Source organism: Peromyscus leucopus, chromosome X (assembly GCF_004664715.2).
Source record: "Peromyscus leucopus breed LL Stock chromosome X, UCI_PerLeu_2.1, whole genome shotgun sequence".
Taxonomy (NCBI): Eukaryota; Metazoa; Chordata; class Mammalia; order Rodentia; family Cricetidae; genus Peromyscus; species Peromyscus leucopus.
Window position 1 is genome coordinate 92,864,924 of NC_051083.1, and position 17,202 is coordinate 92,882,125.

At 37.3% G+C, this 17,202-nt stretch overlaps 1 protein-coding gene across 2 annotated transcripts in view; it reads left to right on the forward strand.

Moving 5' to 3' along the window:
• Positions 1-17,202, forward strand: part of Radx (RPA1 related single stranded DNA binding protein, X-linked) — a 76,363-nt gene that overhangs the window by 26,771 nt on the left and 32,390 nt on the right. The window contains exons 7-10 of one of the 2 annotated variants that reach the window (XM_028895130.2): positions 1,783-1,887; positions 3,320-3,484; positions 4,472-4,632; positions 5,554-5,720. In XM_028895130.2, coding sequence (XP_028750963.1) covers positions 1,783-1,887; positions 3,320-3,484; positions 4,472-4,632; positions 5,554-5,720 — 598 coding nt within the window. The remainder of the gene's footprint in view (positions 1-1,782; positions 1,888-3,319; positions 3,485-4,471; positions 4,633-5,553; positions 5,721-17,202) is intronic. The other variant, XM_028895131.2, reaches the window with a different exon arrangement.

A 17,202-nucleotide genomic window follows, 5' to 3' on the forward strand; every position in this document is an offset into this window, starting at 1 on the left:
GGCCACACCTACTCCAGCAAAGCCACACCTCCAAGTAGTGCTATTCCCTATCAGCTTATGGGGGCCAATTACATTCAAATTACCACACCAGCTAACAACTCTATATAGCACGAATCCTAATTGGCCTTAATAAAATCCAAGAGTCAGATATCAGGGTGACAGATCAGAGTAACAGAGCAGCCAGCCACTAGAAAGATTTCTTACCTCTAGGGATCCTCAGCCTAAAAGGAAGCTGAACTCCTATCTCCTCATGCTTTATATTCCTCTCTCTGCCCAGCCATATCACTTCTTGTCTTTACCTCCCTAGTGCTGGGATTAAAGATGTGAGATCATAAGAGCTGGGATCAAAGGTGTATGCCACCACTGCCTGGCCTCTATGACTAACTAGTGGCTTAGCTCCACACTCTGATCTTCAGGCAAGCTTTATTTGTTATATCAAAAACAAAGTATCACATTTCCTCATTTTTGTCTAAAATAAAAAAGTAGGTTATAACTAATACAAGAGAAATGATATATAATAAGTACAATAACTATATACAATATATACAGGCAATAAATATATCAACAATGTCTAGTCCATTAACAATTGACAAATTCATAGAAAATACTCTGTATTTATCCTAGCTTGGTGAGTCCAAAAGGTTGTATCTAATTCACTTTCTAGTCTAATTTGCATTACCAAAACTATCTTTTAATATCTTTCAACCTTATATACTTTACATCTCTTTAGTGAATTTCTTTTCTGAATTTGTTAACAAGGAAAACTATAACTATCTGGTATTCAACTCCATCAGAGACCCAAGAAGGAAATAATATTACCTGAGTAAGGAGGAGGTGCAAGCAAGTGACTTCAAAAAAATGTGAGAAATGACAGAAACAACTGGCTGCCTGGACAGTCACCCAAAGTTCTAATACAATGTTGGGGCATCCATCTTCGGCCTACAGGCCTAGAATATCTGATAGACTTATCTGTGAAGCAGGATTTTCTGAAGGGCTATCCTACTTTGTCTTGGAGAAGGAAGAATGAAGATTGCTTACCTGATTCCCCAGCTGGTGTGGACTGCAGGTTCACAGGGACAGAATAATGTAATAGGTAGTTTAAAAAATGATAGTTTTAAAAGTAGTTAAGGTCTGAAGACATTGTAATCTCATTATAATAACATTTGTAACCTATCAAGTAGTTTAGCAAGATGAGCAGAAACTAAACAAGTCATATAAACCCCATCACTGAGTCTTGATTTTTAATTAAGGTAACTATTTAAGAAATCATCCATATAAACAAATACAAATACTCTATATCCCTCTTTGGTGGAAGGATTTCAAGTAACCAGGGTTCAGTATTGTATTGCGTAAATCAATGGAAGTATCATGAAGAAACTAAGTTTTCTTTCCCAGTAGAAAATAACTACTCACACTGATGTTTCCAACTAGAATGACTCTTACATAATAAGCAACTTGCTTTATTTACATGCAGCCCTTGTACTTTCCAAAGGAAAGACCTCTGGTTAAAAAAAGATAAAAAAATAAAAAAGAACATACTAGGTAGTGTCAGATCCCTGTTTGATCAAAAGACAGGCAGCAAGAGAATACCTGGTAACTTATTAGAAATGCAGCTTCTCAGGTGGAGTTGACACTAGTAAATTTACCTCGTAAATCTGAATTGGCATCTTAAGAAAAGTTCTTTCTTATGTCTGCCTTTGTTACGGCTTGGGAAGAATTCCCACTAGATCCTCCTCTTTGAAACGCAAATGCAATTTCACACATGTTTTTCATTTTCTACAGTGAAAAATTTTATTTGTACCCAGTTGAGAGTTGTTAGAAATAACAATCAAGTACCTAATCTGCTTTACCTCACCACTACAAATGAGAGCCGAGTGTTTATTACTGGTGAGTACCTTCTTTATATCTCTTTTATTGAAAATGCAATATACTGTCTTTTCACTAGAACCATTTAGCATATATTAACTTCTACTGTATAACATTCAATTTCAGGGTAGCTTTATTTTGACATCATTATGACTGTAAAAATATTTTAATAAACAGTATTTGGCTTATGAAATAGATTACCTCTGTATTACTGCTGGTAAGAAATGGTTTCATGGTTCATTGAAAAATTGCATTTCTGTCATTTTATTAACTTTGATTACTACTTTATATAGGAAATAGAAAAATTGCTTGCTATATTGAAGACTGTTAGGCTTAGTACCACGATGTAGAGTCAACATGATTTTCACACTTGGTTAGCCAAAAAACCAAAGAAGTGTGCAGTTAACATTATTTTTACACTGTACCAAATAAAAATGTGGGTCAAAATTTGGTCCTAAATCTCACATTTAATTTATATGACAAAGACTCATTATTTGTTTACAAATAAATTGGGCACTCTATATATGTGGGTTACACATTTTAAACTGATACAACATCATGTCACAAGTATTTGGGGAAATATATACATATATATGCCCAAAATGTACAAATTTCATTCTTGTCATTATTCCTTGAGCAATATAACAATAATTTTGTAATATTCTGAGCAATAGAATTAGTCCAGAGCTTATGAAAATTATCCAGGAGGATGTGCATTGGTTATATCCATATAGTATGCCATATTGAACGAGGAACTTGAACATCTATAGATTTTTGTATATGCAAGGATCATGGGTAGAATCAATCACTCATAAATGCTGAGGAACACATTATTTTCTCCTTAAAACCAATTAAGATCAAAATTTCCAGATGAAAGAATAGTATACAATGAAGTACTTATCAGAATGCTCCCATGCTGATAATTAAGAAATTTGTCAAGAGTTTTATGAAATATATAGCATGTCTTTATCTATATTTTGTAAATATTCACAATGTCTGACATAAATGTGCCACTTTTAAGTCTGCCTTAAGAACATGAATTTAAACCCCAAACTATGTCCATGTGTATTTTAGTTCTTAGATTACACCATACTATCAAGTTAATAAGTTATTAAAAAATAAAACAGCTTTTCAGAGGATACCAACCATTTAGAATAGAGTTTGGAGGTTTTCTCCTGTGATTTTTATTATCATATAGACAGTTTTAATTTTAAATCCGGTTGAGCTCTGATATGCCTGATTATCTTAGGATGTGTTTACTGTCATTGAATAATTATATGCTACATAGTAGATAAATAAAATTGCTATGTGCTACGCAGTAAAACTGCTTTTTTTATATGAGAGACTGTTTTAATGTTAATTTTTTCACAAAAAAGTTCACTCAATGTATCAGTGACCTTTTTATTTTTCTTTTTTATTGTTTGCTTTATTTGCATTTCTCCCTTCTTACAAGTAGGTCATAGAGGCCAGCCATATACTTCTGACACCAAGGTAAAAAATTTTATTCGGTGGATTAAAACAAAGACTGATTCGGAAGTAAAGAACACTGTTATTGGTGGATATTACCCTTATCCACCAGTGCCAGAAACATTTTCCAAGTATAGTCGCTTAAGTAAAGGTACGGTTATAATTGCCAGTTACTCTATTTAATGCTACAAGTTTAGTATGTTATTTCTGTTAGTCATGTATATTCCCATCTCTTACAGGAGTGAGCCTATGCATATCAAACCATAGTGACAATAATTCTTTCCAAATGTGGATACAAAATATAGTTATGTCTCTGAAAAGCTAATGTTTTTATTTTATTAGACTAAAAAGCAAAGAGAGTGTAGAAGATGGAAGACTAACGTGGGGATAATATCTAGATTTAATGTCATTAAGATGAGCTCTGACATTGGAAATCTCAACTTGTATTAAATTACATAGGAAGAACAATGTTAATCTAAATGAAGTACTACACAATCTGATACCCAGATGTTGATGGCTATGTGATGTTTCTCTTGTATATAACATGATTGAGTACTGATTTTAAATAAAAAGTGATACTAAAGTAAATGGGGGTACTGAATTTGGAATTGAATTAGTCGTGGTGAGAGGATTAACATTCATTTCCTTTTAGGTAGAATTAGTATAGGGCAGTTAAAGAATTTAAAATGTGTATGTTCTTTTTTAAAGTTGGAGATAATTGCATGTTTGGGAGAAAATAAACATTGAAATGCTGAGTTATTATCTATATGTTGCTATCCTCTTGGTGTCCTATGTTAGCAATATTTTGAATATGATTGAAATAATGAAAATGTGTTTTTCTGATCAGTGACTAACCAATAATTTATAGTTTGAAATATCTATAAATTATAATCAATATGTAAAATTTCTGTTACAAATAAAGACCAGACTAGAAACCTATATCACAATTGGATTAATACATGTATTTTGCCTATTTTTTATGAAAAATACCTAAGAGGATACCAAATATAAACACAAAGTTTCACAAAATTAAGTTAATATGGCAGGTTTACATTGTAAAACTATGTCAAAATCTAATTTTTATTTTTAATCACATCTCTTTCAAACTTACAATTTCTTGGGACTTGTTCTTTTGCAGCTGAGTCGTTCTTGACAGCTATAAGTGAAGTGAGGAAGGTGATTGAAGACTTGCAGTATAGGGAACAAAAGCGCATTGCAATTCAGGGGATAATTACTGCTATAAAGTACATCCCCCATAACCATTCAGCTGAAAGTGCCCCGGCATCAGAAACACTTCGGGTATGGTGCCAGAGGACTCCTAGTACATCTCTGACAGCACAATGATCATAATGACCATTGGTATCTTATGTATTAACTCTTAGTTGTAATCTGAGAGAAAAATATATGAGTTTATGTTTTGTTTCCTTTTTCTGTCATTTTGGGGTAAGGGTCAAGCCTTTGCATTTCTTAAGGCATCAGATACTATCTCTTTTCTAGACGATTCAAGTCTAGTGTGTATGTCTTTAATGGCTAGGTGGAATGTGTGAATAATTGTTCTGTTAACTTCTTTTAGGCTAGAGTAACAGGAAAACTTCCATGAGGAATAGTTCACTTCTCTATCTGTAGTGGTACCTTTACCCATGTTCTTTTTTTTTTTTTTTGGTTTTTCGAGACAGGGTTTCTCTGCGTAGCTTTGCGCCATTCCTGGAGCTCACTTGGTAGCCCAGGTTGGCCTCGAACTCACAGAGATCTGCCTGGCTCTGCCTCCCGGGTGCTGGGATTAAAGGCGTGCGCCACCACTGCCCGGCTTTTTTTTTTTTTTTTTTTTTTTTTTTTTTTTTTTTTGGCCCATGTTCTTTAAGACATAGCAATAACTCATAAGAGAAATGGTCTACTAGAAGAGACTGATACTGGAATGTTCATATCATCAAGAGTTCATTTTTCCTGTTAGTTCACCTTTTTTAAAGCTATGTCTAGGAGTATTACTGTATATGTGGAAATAATCATTTAATCCATCTGATCAGTTATAATAGAATAAGAGAACTTTTATCTTCTTTAAACTGAATACTAAGTAGATTAAATTTAATCATCTGTATAAAAGGAATATGATTACAACATTCTGCTCAACTCTTCAATGTATGCAAGTCAGTATAGTTTTTTTAGAAGAAAAATCATTTTGTGAGTTTGTTTTAAAACATTTTGTCTAACTATTGGTTTTAGGATGATAGCCAGCCCTCAACATCTGAAGCAGCTAGAAGAGAATGTCATCATCATGAAAGAGGTAGTAAAAGACCTCCAGATGACAGGCCAGGGGAATATCAAGCTACATCTGTGGTTTTCAGTATCTTCGCAAAAAGAAAAGTTATTCAAGGTCCATGTGGTAATCCGTAAGTAATTTGCATTGTGTACATATATACCTTCATTTTCACAAGGAGTTCTCTACTGTGCCTGACTGTCCAATTTTCCATCTTTAAAAAATTAGATTTACTTTATTTTCTATGTATGAATCTTTTACCTGTATGTATGTGTACCACTTGCTTACTTGGTGCTCATGGAGGCCAGATCCCTTGGAACTGGAGTTACAGATAGTTGTGAGGTACCATATGGGTGCTAAGAACCAAACCCAGGTCCTGTGGAAGAGCAAATGCTCCAAACCACTGAGCTACCTCTCCAGCCCCCCAATTTTCCTTCTTCATAAGAACACCATTCATATTGGATTGGGGAAACCATTTATTCCAGTACAAATTCATCTTTTCTTTAGATAATATCTCATTATGTAGGTTAGGCTGGCCTGTGACCTCTTGCTTTATTTAGCCTCATGTGTGCTGGAATTACAGACATGAAGTACTGTGCAAGGCTATGAACTCACCTTAACTAATCACTTCTGTAATTACTCTATTTCCAAGGTAGGTCTTGCTCTGATGTACTCAGAACTTCCATCATATGAATAGAGCAGATTTACAGTTCATAACTCACATTTTCCTGCTGCCCTTCTCTCTCTAAATCCATGTTCTTGGCACATGAAAACATTAACTTTATCACAATAATCCGTAAAAGTCTTCAACTCTAGTTCACAATCTCATTGTAAAGAAAATCCAGGTGAGTCATCCTGGTGAAAATTATTCAACTATTAACTGCTAAATGAGATATGTTATACATCCAGAGTACAGTGGTGAGACAGGACTAGCATAAACCTTCCCATTCTAAAAAAGAGAAACTAAAATGAAAAGGGGAGTTCAAAACTTAGTATAGAAAATTCAATATGATTTTCAGGGTATTCAGATATATTGTCTGGATCAGTGCTGTGTCTGTCTTCCAAGCCTACTAAGGTAGCTTCACTCCTCATCAGGATCATTCTTGCCTTTCCTTCTTTTTACATGAATCTACTTATTTATTTTATTGTTTTTAAATGCTAATTATAATCCAAAGTAATGGATTTTATTATGGTATTTTTATATATACTATGTTCTATTTAAAATTAGTTCTTATGTTTGATACATATTTTGATCATATTCATACCCCTCCTCCAACTCTTCCCAGGTCTACTCCAACATCTCTATCCATCCAATCTTGTATCCTTTAAAAAAATCCTTCAAGACAATTTTGTGCTGCCCAAATATTCTTGGATGTGTGGTCTTCCTCTCAAGATTGATCAACATACCAGGGGCTCCACACTTAGAGACTGTCTCTCCTTCTCCCAGCATCTAACAGTTGTCAGTAGCTCCAGAGTTAAGAATGGGATTGTGTGTCCCACTCCTCTCTCAATACTGGGATTTGGTATGATTTGGGATTGCACACATTTTGTACATGCTGTCGCAACCAGTATGAGTTCGTATTTTTAGGTTCTTTGCTATGTCCGAAAGATATTGCTTTCTTGTAGCCATCTAATGCCTGTGGCTCCTACAGCTTTTCATCCTTCTTCTGCAATTATTCCTGAGCCTTGGAAGAGACTGTGTTATATATGTTCCATTTAGGGTTGAATAGTCTGTAGTTTCTTTTTCTCTGCAATGTGACCAGTTATGCAACTCTGTGTTAGCAAATAGAAGCTTCTAAGATAAGAGTTGAGAGATACATTGATCTATGGGTATTTGGACACTTCATTCAGAGTCAGTTTAATACCATATCCATTTAGCAGTATAATAGTAGTTGGTGTTCCCCTAGGGAGGGCCTATGCCTGTCTATCAATATGGTCATAAGCTAATGAGTATCATTTTATGGAGAAGGGCTTAAATCTATAAGAAAGTAGTTGGCAGCTGGGCATGGTGGTGTGCATGTTTAATCCTAGCAGTCAGGAGGAGGAGGCAGATATATTTCTGTGAGTTGAAATCTAGCCTGGTCTACATCACAAGCTCCAGGCCAGCCAGGGCTACACAGAGTGACCCTGTCTCAAAATACCAATAACAATACCAAAAAGAAACAGGTTGGCTATTCCCATGGTTTTAATTCCACTGTTGTACCAGTGGGCATGCCTTACCTGGCTTCCTCTCCCTTCCTCCATCCTTGTGACCCTCTTCTGTTGTTGCTGTCCTGCCCCCATGTCACATGTATTCTTTCGCCTCTTTTGTTTTTTTGCCTCTCCCTTAAGATCTTTCCCCCTTCTCACTGACACCTTTATAGTTCCATAACCTGTAAAACACACACACACACACACACACACACACACACACACACACACACACACATTAAAATCTGGGAACTGCATGTAAAAGAGAAAGTGTATTTGTCTTTCTGAGTCTACCTTATTTCGCTTCATGTAATACTTTGTAGTTCCATCCATTTTTCTACCAATTTCATTATTTCACTCTTCTTTACTTACAGCAAAAGAAATTTCATTATCCAATCATCAGTTGATGGAAACATGATCTGATTCTATTTCCTAGCTGTTGTGAACAGTGACACAGAAAACATAGCTATGCAGATATCTTGGTGACAGTCTATAGAGTCCTTTGGGTATATGCCCAGAATGGTATAGCTCAGTTATGCCATTTGTGTTTTTCACTGTGACTCTTCTCCACTCTGAATTCTATAGTTGTCCCACCAGTTTATGTACTTCCCAGAAGTTTGTAAGCTGATAAGGATCCTTCTCTTCCCCCTTCACATCCTCACCAGCATTTGTTGGCATTTGTTTGCTTAATGATAGCCTTTCTGAGTGGGATAAAATTGCACCTCAAAGTAGTTTTAATTTCCCTTAAGGCTAAAGGTGTTTAACCATTCTTAAAATATTTATTGGCCATTTTCATTTCTTCTTTTGGAAAACTATTCATCTTATTGATAGGAAGTTTTGGATTTAAGTGATAAATTTTTACAATTTATGTATTCTGGGTATTGAGAAGAATACCCCTGTATGAATTACACAAGACAAAGATTTTTCTCCTATTCTGTAGGCTATCTCTTTACTTTAGTGATAATTTCTTTTGTTATGCAGAATATTTTAAATCTCATTTATTTTCAATCCTTTAGTTTATTTCCTGTGGTATTAGAGTCCTTTGTAGAAAGTTCTTTCTCTCTTACAGCTCATTTCCTGCCTGTAGAATCCCAGAAGTCTGACATCTTTTCTTCGTTTCATCCTGTCTGTATTTCCTCTGCTATTAGAGACTAGCAAACCTTCTATTTTGATGGTTGATTGGATCTCTGATCATAAGCCTAATCTTTTAAAATTCATTTTAAATTTTATTATATTTATTTATGTATTGTGTGTACTTATGTATGTGTATACCTATATGTAGGCATACACATGCCATTATATACATGTGGAAGACAGAAGAGAACCTTCCAGAGTTGTTCATTCCCTTCTACCATGTGGATCTTTGGGATCAAACTCAGGTCATCAGTGTTGGTGGCAATCATCTTTATCTGCTGAGCCATCTCTGGATGGCAGTCTGGTGTCTCTTCTATTCTGCCTTCCTATTCCCCCAATTCTCTTTTCTGCTAATCCCACCTATACTTCCTGCCTGGATACTGGCCAATCAGCATTTATTTATCAACCAATCATAGCAACATATTTTTACAGCATACAGGAGATCCCACAGCAGCTGGGTATATTATTCTAGGCTGGTATCCATGGTCTCTTAGTGTCTGCATTACATCTGTCTAGGACCTTCTGAGAAGTCAGGTGTTATTCTGATGGGTCTGCCTTTATAAGTTACTTGGCCTTTTTTCTTTGCTGCTCTTAATATTCTTTCTTTATTTTGTATGTTTAGTGGTTTAATTATTATATGGTAAGGGGACTTTTGGGGGGGTTCTAGTCTATTTGGTGTTCTATAAGCTTCTTGTATCTTCATAGCTATATCCTTCTTTAAGTTGGGAAAATTTTCTTTCATGATTTTGGTGAATATATTTTCTGTGCCTTTGAGTTGGTATTCTTCTCCTTCTATCCTGAATTATTCTTAGGTTTGGTCTTTTCATGGTGTCCCAGATTTCCTGGACATTTTGTGTTATGACTTTTTTTTGGCTTTGGTGCTTTCTTTGACGAATCTATTTGTTCTATTGTATCTTCTACATTAGAGATTCTGTCTTCCATCTCTTGTATTCTGTTGGTTATGCTTGCATCTGTGTTTTCTGTTCATTTACTCAGATTTTCTGTTTCCAGCATTTCCTCTGTTTCTGCCTTCTTCATTGTTTCTATTTCAGTTTTTAGATCTTGAACTGTTTCTTTCACATGTTTAATTGCTTTTTCATGGTTTTCTTGGCTTTTTAAAAGTGATTTATTGATTTCTTCCAATTTTTTTGTTTGTCTTTTCCTCAATTTCTTTAAGGGAATTTTTCATTTTTTCTTTAAAGGCCTCTAACATCTTCATGAAGCTATTTTTAAGGTCTCTTTCTTCTGCTTCTTCTACATTGTGATGTTCAGTTCTTGCTGTTGTAGGAGGGCTAGGTTCTGGTGATGCCATATTGCTCTTTATGTTGTATGTATTTTTGCACTGACATCTGCCCATCTCTTCCTCTAATAGGTGCAAGAGGTGCCTGTGTCTGAGTGAGCTGCTATTGGTCCACTCTGTGCTTGTTGTGTCTGTGTCTCAGGGGGCTCCTCTGGGTCTTATCTTACCTCTTGGTCTAATTGGAGCTGGCAGATTCTGTATCTCAGGAAGTTGCTTTTGGCCTAATTCAAGCTAGCTGATTCTGTGACTCAGGGAGCCGCTCTTGGTCTTATCAGGGCTCCTGGTCCAGTCAGAGCTGGTGAATTCTGTGTCTCAGGAATCCTCTCTTGTTCCAATGAGAGCTGGCAGATTCTGTGTCTCAGGAAGCCACTCTTGGTCCAATGAGAGCTGGCAGATTCCTTGTCTCAAGAAGCTACTGGGGTCACAGGCAGATGGGTATTGGGGTAGGGTATGGGTCTTGTAGAATGTGGGGTCCGATGTGGGGTTTGGGCGGGGGATCCTGGCAACAGGAGTTTTCCCTGCTGGCCAGCAGCTTGGGCAGAGTTAGGTGGGGATTCCCAGGGACTGGCTGTGTCCCAGAGCCTGGGTCCTAGAGACAGGACTCCCTGGGTGGGAGAGGAGTCACTCACCTCTTGGCCCAATGAGAGTTGGTGGATTCCTTGTCTCAGGAAGTGACTGGGGTTGCAGGCAGATGGGTATTGGGATAGGGCATGAGTCTTGTAGAATGTGGGGTCTGATAGGGGGGTTTGGTGGGGGAGCCTGGTCGCAGGAGTTTTCCCTGCTGGCCAGCAACTGGGGTACAGAGGGGTAAGGGTTCCCAGTGATGGGCTTTGTCCCAGGGCCTGGGTCTCTTAGTAAAATTTTATAAACAAATGTTGCTTTCATCATTCATGAATGTTCCTTTGTAGTTCCATAATAACTAGTTATAAGAATTAAGTACCAAAAAAAAAAAAGAATTAAGTACATAATGAGATAAAGGAAATATATTAATAAAATAAATTGAGCAATATAATGTAGCATTTATAACATTTCTGTATCTTTTTAATTATTTTTAGTTTTTAATTATTTTACTTTTTGAAGTTATGATATAATTACATCATATCCCCCTTTTCTTTCTTTTCTTCAAATCCTTCCATATACTCCTTTTTGCTCTCTTTCAAATTCAAGGCCTCTTTTCATTAATTGTTATATATATATATATATATATATATATATATATACACATATATATATATGTATATACACATATATTCCTAAATACATAAATACAACCTTCTCAGTTTGTATAATGTTTACATATATGTTTGTTTTCAAGGCTGAACATTTGGTATTAGATAACTCATTTGTATGCTTTTCCCTGGGGGGACTATTTCTTCCACTCTCAGTGTTCTTTAGTTGCCTATAGTTCTTTGTGTAGGGTTAAGGTCTTATGGGCTTTCCCTTGTCCACTTTAGGATGTTTATTGTTGTCCTTGTTCTCACATTTAAGCAATTATGATGATGAGACTATGAGTGTAGCTCCTGACATTACTAGGAGATATAATCTCACAGCAAACTCTTTCCAACCCTTCTTCTTCAATGATTCATGAGACTTGGGTGCAGGAGTGTTTTTTAGATCTATTCATTAGGCTGGGCTCCACAACTGTACATTTTTATTGGTTGTGGTTTTCTATAATGGTTTCCATCTGTTCCAAAGAGAAGTTTCCTTGATGATATATGGGTATAAGCACAAATATTTAGACTTCAGTTAGGGATTATGTTGGTTTAGCAAAATGGTGATTGTAGGTTCTCCTCCAAGACCCATGACTTTAGTGGACCTGGTGTAGTTGGTTTTTTTCATACTCGTTGCTCTTTCAGGGCCCACCACCCAGCGCCCAGAGGTTTATTCTTACTTAAGAATGCCCTGTCTTAGCTTGGTTTGTTTCTAGTCAGCTTTTCTTAACATAAATTATCCCGTTCGCTTTTGCCTCTGAGCTTTTCCCATTCTCTATCCTATATACCTTTCTTTAGTTCTTACTCCATGGTAATAACTTACACACCCATCTGTGTAGCTGGGTGGCTGGCCCCTGGAATCCTCCTCCTTCTCTCCCTCCTAGATCTTCTCTTCCCAGATTTCTCCTACTATTTATTCTCCCTGCCTGCCAGCCCTGACTGTCCTTTCTCCTACCTAGCTTTTGGCTATTCAGCTCTTTATTAGACCAATCAGGTATTTTAAACAGGCAAATTAACACAGCTTCACAGAGTTAAATAAATGGAACATAAAAATGTAACACATCTTTGCATCATTAAAGAAATGTTCCACAGCTGCCGGGCAGTGGTGGCACATGCCTTTAATCCCAGCACTCGGGAGGCAGAGGCAGGCGGATCTCTGTGAGTTCAAGGTTCGAGGCCAGCCTGGAGTACCAAGTGAGTCCCAGGAAAGGTGCAAAGCTACACAGAGAAACCCTGTCTTGAAAAACCAAAACAAAAAAAAAAGAAAAAAAGAAATGTTCCACGGCATAAACAAGTGTAACACATCTTCAACTAATATTCCATAATACCCTGGGTAGTTGGTTAGGTTTCCAGTACCAGTCATGATTTTCCACTTGGCAAAGCAGGTCTTAAGTCCAGTTAGAGAGCCGTTACTATACCTTTAGAGTTATCCTGCCATAGCTGGATAGAACTGTTGGTTGCATCCTTCCTTTGGAAGATTGCATGGGGCCTTCTGGTACTATGAAAGCCAGTCCTCAGGGAGGAGGCTTTCAGGTCAGATTCAGTTCAGGAACCTCTGGGCCCTATATCTGAAGTACATGGTGTCTTCAGCAAGAGGGGCTTACATTCCACTTCTGGAGAGGGGCACCCAAGGGAAATAACAATAATCTGTATTGCTGCCTTTAATTTTGGAAATTAAACATTATTTCCCCATCACAGAACGGTTGCAAGAAGCCAATTAAATGGAAATATTTCTTTATAAAATCATGATTTCCTCACCTTCAATATAAGATGTTTCTTCTTTTACCCATTCATTTCAGTTCAGTAAACAGATGTTTGGCAAATACTATGGGGTTGCAAAACTAAACATAGTCAGTGTTCTCATAGAAAACTTAATCTTAAAGATTTTAGTCATTTATAAACCTGTAATTTCAGTACAGTATTGTGTTTGTTATGACAGACATTTGTTAGATGGATATTTTCAGGTAGATGAACAAACATCTGTTTACCCCAGATCTACCAACAGTAGATCAAACAAATTATCAATTATGTTTTTTTTTTTTTTTTGGTTTTTCGAGACAGGGTTTCTCTGTGTAGCTTTGTGCCTTTTCCTGGAACTCACTTGGTAGCCCAGGCTGGCCTCGAACTCACAGAGATCCGCCTGGCTCTGCCTCCCGAGTGCTGGGATTAAAGGTGTGCGCCACCAACGCCTGGCTCAATTATGTATTTTTGTGTTTTTTTTTGGTTTTTTTTTTTGTTTTTTTGTTTTGTTTGTTTTTTTTGGTTTTTTTTTTGTTTTTGTTTTTTCGAGACAGGGTTTCTCTGTGTAGCTTTGCGCCTTTCCTGGAGCTCACTTGGTAGCCCAGGCTGGCCTCAAACTCACAGAGATCCGCCTGGCTCTGCCTCCCGAGTGCTGGGATTAAAGGCGTGCGCCACCAACGCCCGGCTTCAATTATGTATTTTTATGTGAACCAATGAGTTTAGTTAGGGCTTCTTATAGGAAGGAACATGGATGAAGGACTACTTATAGGAACACAAATAAGGGGTTACTTATAAGTCTCTAAAACACTGAAGAAAAAAACCCTCTCCTCACAGCCAACTGATAAGTTCCTACACATCATCAGGTAGAATTGTGACCTCATGAATGCCACCCTTTCAACCTCCTGCCATCCAGTACTGCACATTAGTAGAACCAATATTGTGCAGCAATTCTGCAGTAATTACATCTATTGAGAGATCAAGAGAGCAATGGCCAGTCATATCTGAAGGACAGAATTCCACAATCCTCTACCTATTCCTCAGTATCTTACATTCTTTTTTAATACATTTTAAATTAAAATAGAATTCATCTCTTTCCCCTCTCCCTTTCTCTAGCTTCTCCCAGGCAACTCTCGTTCCAATTCTTTCCATACTCTGGAACTCTCAAATAGCCTCTTTTTCTCTTGTAGCTTTTGATATGTTTTTCTTTGTCCTATATATTTAGTGTTTTTACTATGATATGCCATGGGGTGTTTCTGTTTTAGCTCTTATCTAGTTGGTGTTCTGTGTCCTTTTTGTATCTGTATGAGTATGTGCTTCCTTAGTTTGAGGAGATTTCCTTCTATTACCTTGTTAAAGATCCATTATATGTCATTGACCTGGGATTCTTCTCCCTCAACTTGGATGATAATTCAAAGGTTTGGTCATGTGGTGGTATCTCACATTTCCTGCATATTCCTTGCCTGTGCTTTTAAAGTTTTTCATACTTTTTGCTCATTTTGTCTAGATGGTCTACTTTATCTTCAAATCCTGATTTCCATCTTCTGCTTGATTAATTTTACTTGTAAGGCTTTCGCCTGAGTCTTTTTAATTGAAATATTGAGTTTTTCAATTCCATCTTCACTTCAGCTTATGCTTTCTTTGATGTTTCTTTCTCTGTATTGAATTCGGTTTTCAAATCCTCAGTTATTTTGTCCATTTCATTTAGCCATGTATTTGCATTTTCTTGGACCTCATTCAAGTATTTGTTGTTATCTTCTTAGAATTCATTGAACTGTTTGTTCATATCTTCTTTAAATTCCTTGAATTCTATGATAAAATGTATGATTGTTCTTTTATAGTTGATGTCCTGAGTTCATCTAAGTTATTCTTGTTAGTGAACACTTTTATAGGAATAGTGGGTTTGATGGGAGACATATTGTCTTGGTCATTCATATTGTTTTTGTTTTTGCATTTTGACCTGGACATGGGGACTTCTCTCTTCAGTTGTATTTGATGTGATAATTTGGCCTTCCTTAGATCAGGCTAGTTAAGTTGGTGGATAAACTTTAATTCGACTAGAGAATTAAACAAGAACCACTTGTTTGGAACTAGGTCTGTAGATGGCAGAAATGGCAGCAGGCAGAGGGAAGGATGGGAGAAGAAGCATCCCACCAGTCAAAGATGGTCTGGTGGTTTGGAATGAAATGGCCCCCAAAGGGAATGGCACTATTAGGAGGTGTGGCTTTGTTAGAGTAGGTATGGCCTTGTTGGAGGAAGTATTTGGGCAGGCTTTGAAGTCTCATATATGCTCAGGCCATGCCCAGTGTCTCAGAGCATTTCTTACTGCCTATAAGCTAAGATGTAAGAACTCTCAGCTTCTTCTCTAGCACCACATCTGCTTGCATGCTGCCTTGCTTCCTGTGATGATGATAATGGAGTAAACCTCTGAACTATAAGCCATCCCAATTAAATTTTTCCTTTCTAAGAGTTGCCGTGTTCATGGTGTCTCTTTACAGCAATAGAAACCCTAAGACAGATAGTTCTCAAAGAAAGCAGGTTCAAAGGTCACTTATCTGGAGCTAGGCCTGTTGGTTTAGAGATGTCTATAGGTAGGAAAAATGGGAGGGGACAAGGCAAGGTAATGATTAGAAAGGGTGAAGCTGCTTACCCAGCAAAGATTTATCAGGAACAAAGAGTGCTAAAGGACCATGGTCTGGAACTAGGCTTTTGTATTTGTTGATAGTGGCAGGTGGGGGAAGGGATGGTGATTTACTAGGCAAAGGTGGTTCATAAATGAAGAAGTTTCAGGGCTACAGGTCTGGAAGTGGACATGTAAGTTTACAGAGGCTGTGGGTTAGGGAAAGGAAAAGGAAGAAGTGACTTACCCAGTAAATGTTGCTGGCAAACCAAGAGGATTCTAGGGCTTTGGGACTGGAACTAGGCTTGCAGGTTTGCATATGGCAGCAGGTTGGAGAAAGCTATCTTAACTATCTTACATTCTTTTCACCCCTTCTTCACTGGTTTAGAACCATGAAGGGAATGATACAGATGTCCATTTAGAGCTGAACATTTAATAGTCACTTACTTTCAGTGCTTTACCAATAAAAGTCTATGCAGTAATTGCTAGCTACTTCAAAAATAAGTTTCCCTGGCCAAGGATTATAGCAGCAATAATCTATGGGCATAAACATAAATGTTTAGAAGGCAGCTTAACAGATACAGCATACCTATTGAGCAAAACAATAACTGCAGCTTCCCTATCAGGGCCTATGATCTCCTCAGCCATGGGTTTTTTACTGCGTTTATAATACCAGATTCAAATTCTCATGCTTGGAATGGGCCTTAAATCTAATCAGAAAATTGTTGGTTGCTCCCATAATAGTCATGCCATTATTGCAGCAGTGGGCATATCTTGCCTGACATGTTGGTGATATAATATGCAGAGCCCTCAGCTATGTAGGAATGTTGATGACTTTTCCTCCCCAACAGCCTGGATAGCACCTCCTAACACTATGAAAACTAGCCAACAGATGGAAAGCTTCCAGCTCCCTTCTAGCTTCATTTCTTCATGTCCTACAACCAAAACATGTGGTGTCCTCAGCCATGAAGTGTTAAAACCTAGCTCTGATGGACAGTCAACAGCAATGTTAGTAACCTATATTGTTTGAGAAGCCTCTGAATCTCCCCTGGATAACAACCCAAAGGGAAATAATCCATCCCAGGTAATAGAATTTTACTCTAAAAACCATATGGCTTCTGGGAGCATCTTTTCCTACCCATTCAGGGCACCTCTGTTCACACTCCTGTCCTCAGTGCATGAACTGGCTGTTTGGATCCTGAGGCTTTGCAGGGACACATAGCTCAGCCTGGGAGGAGGGGACTGGACCTGCCTTGACTGAATCTACCAGGCTGAGCTGAATCTCCAAGGGAGGACAAGGGAATCTGTGGCTGATATATAAAATTAAATTAAATTATAAAATAAAATTAAAAAAAAAAGAAACTCTGGCTTGGCACACATCTTACCACATTTACTTTTGAGTGACCCAGGCAAGCACTTTAGT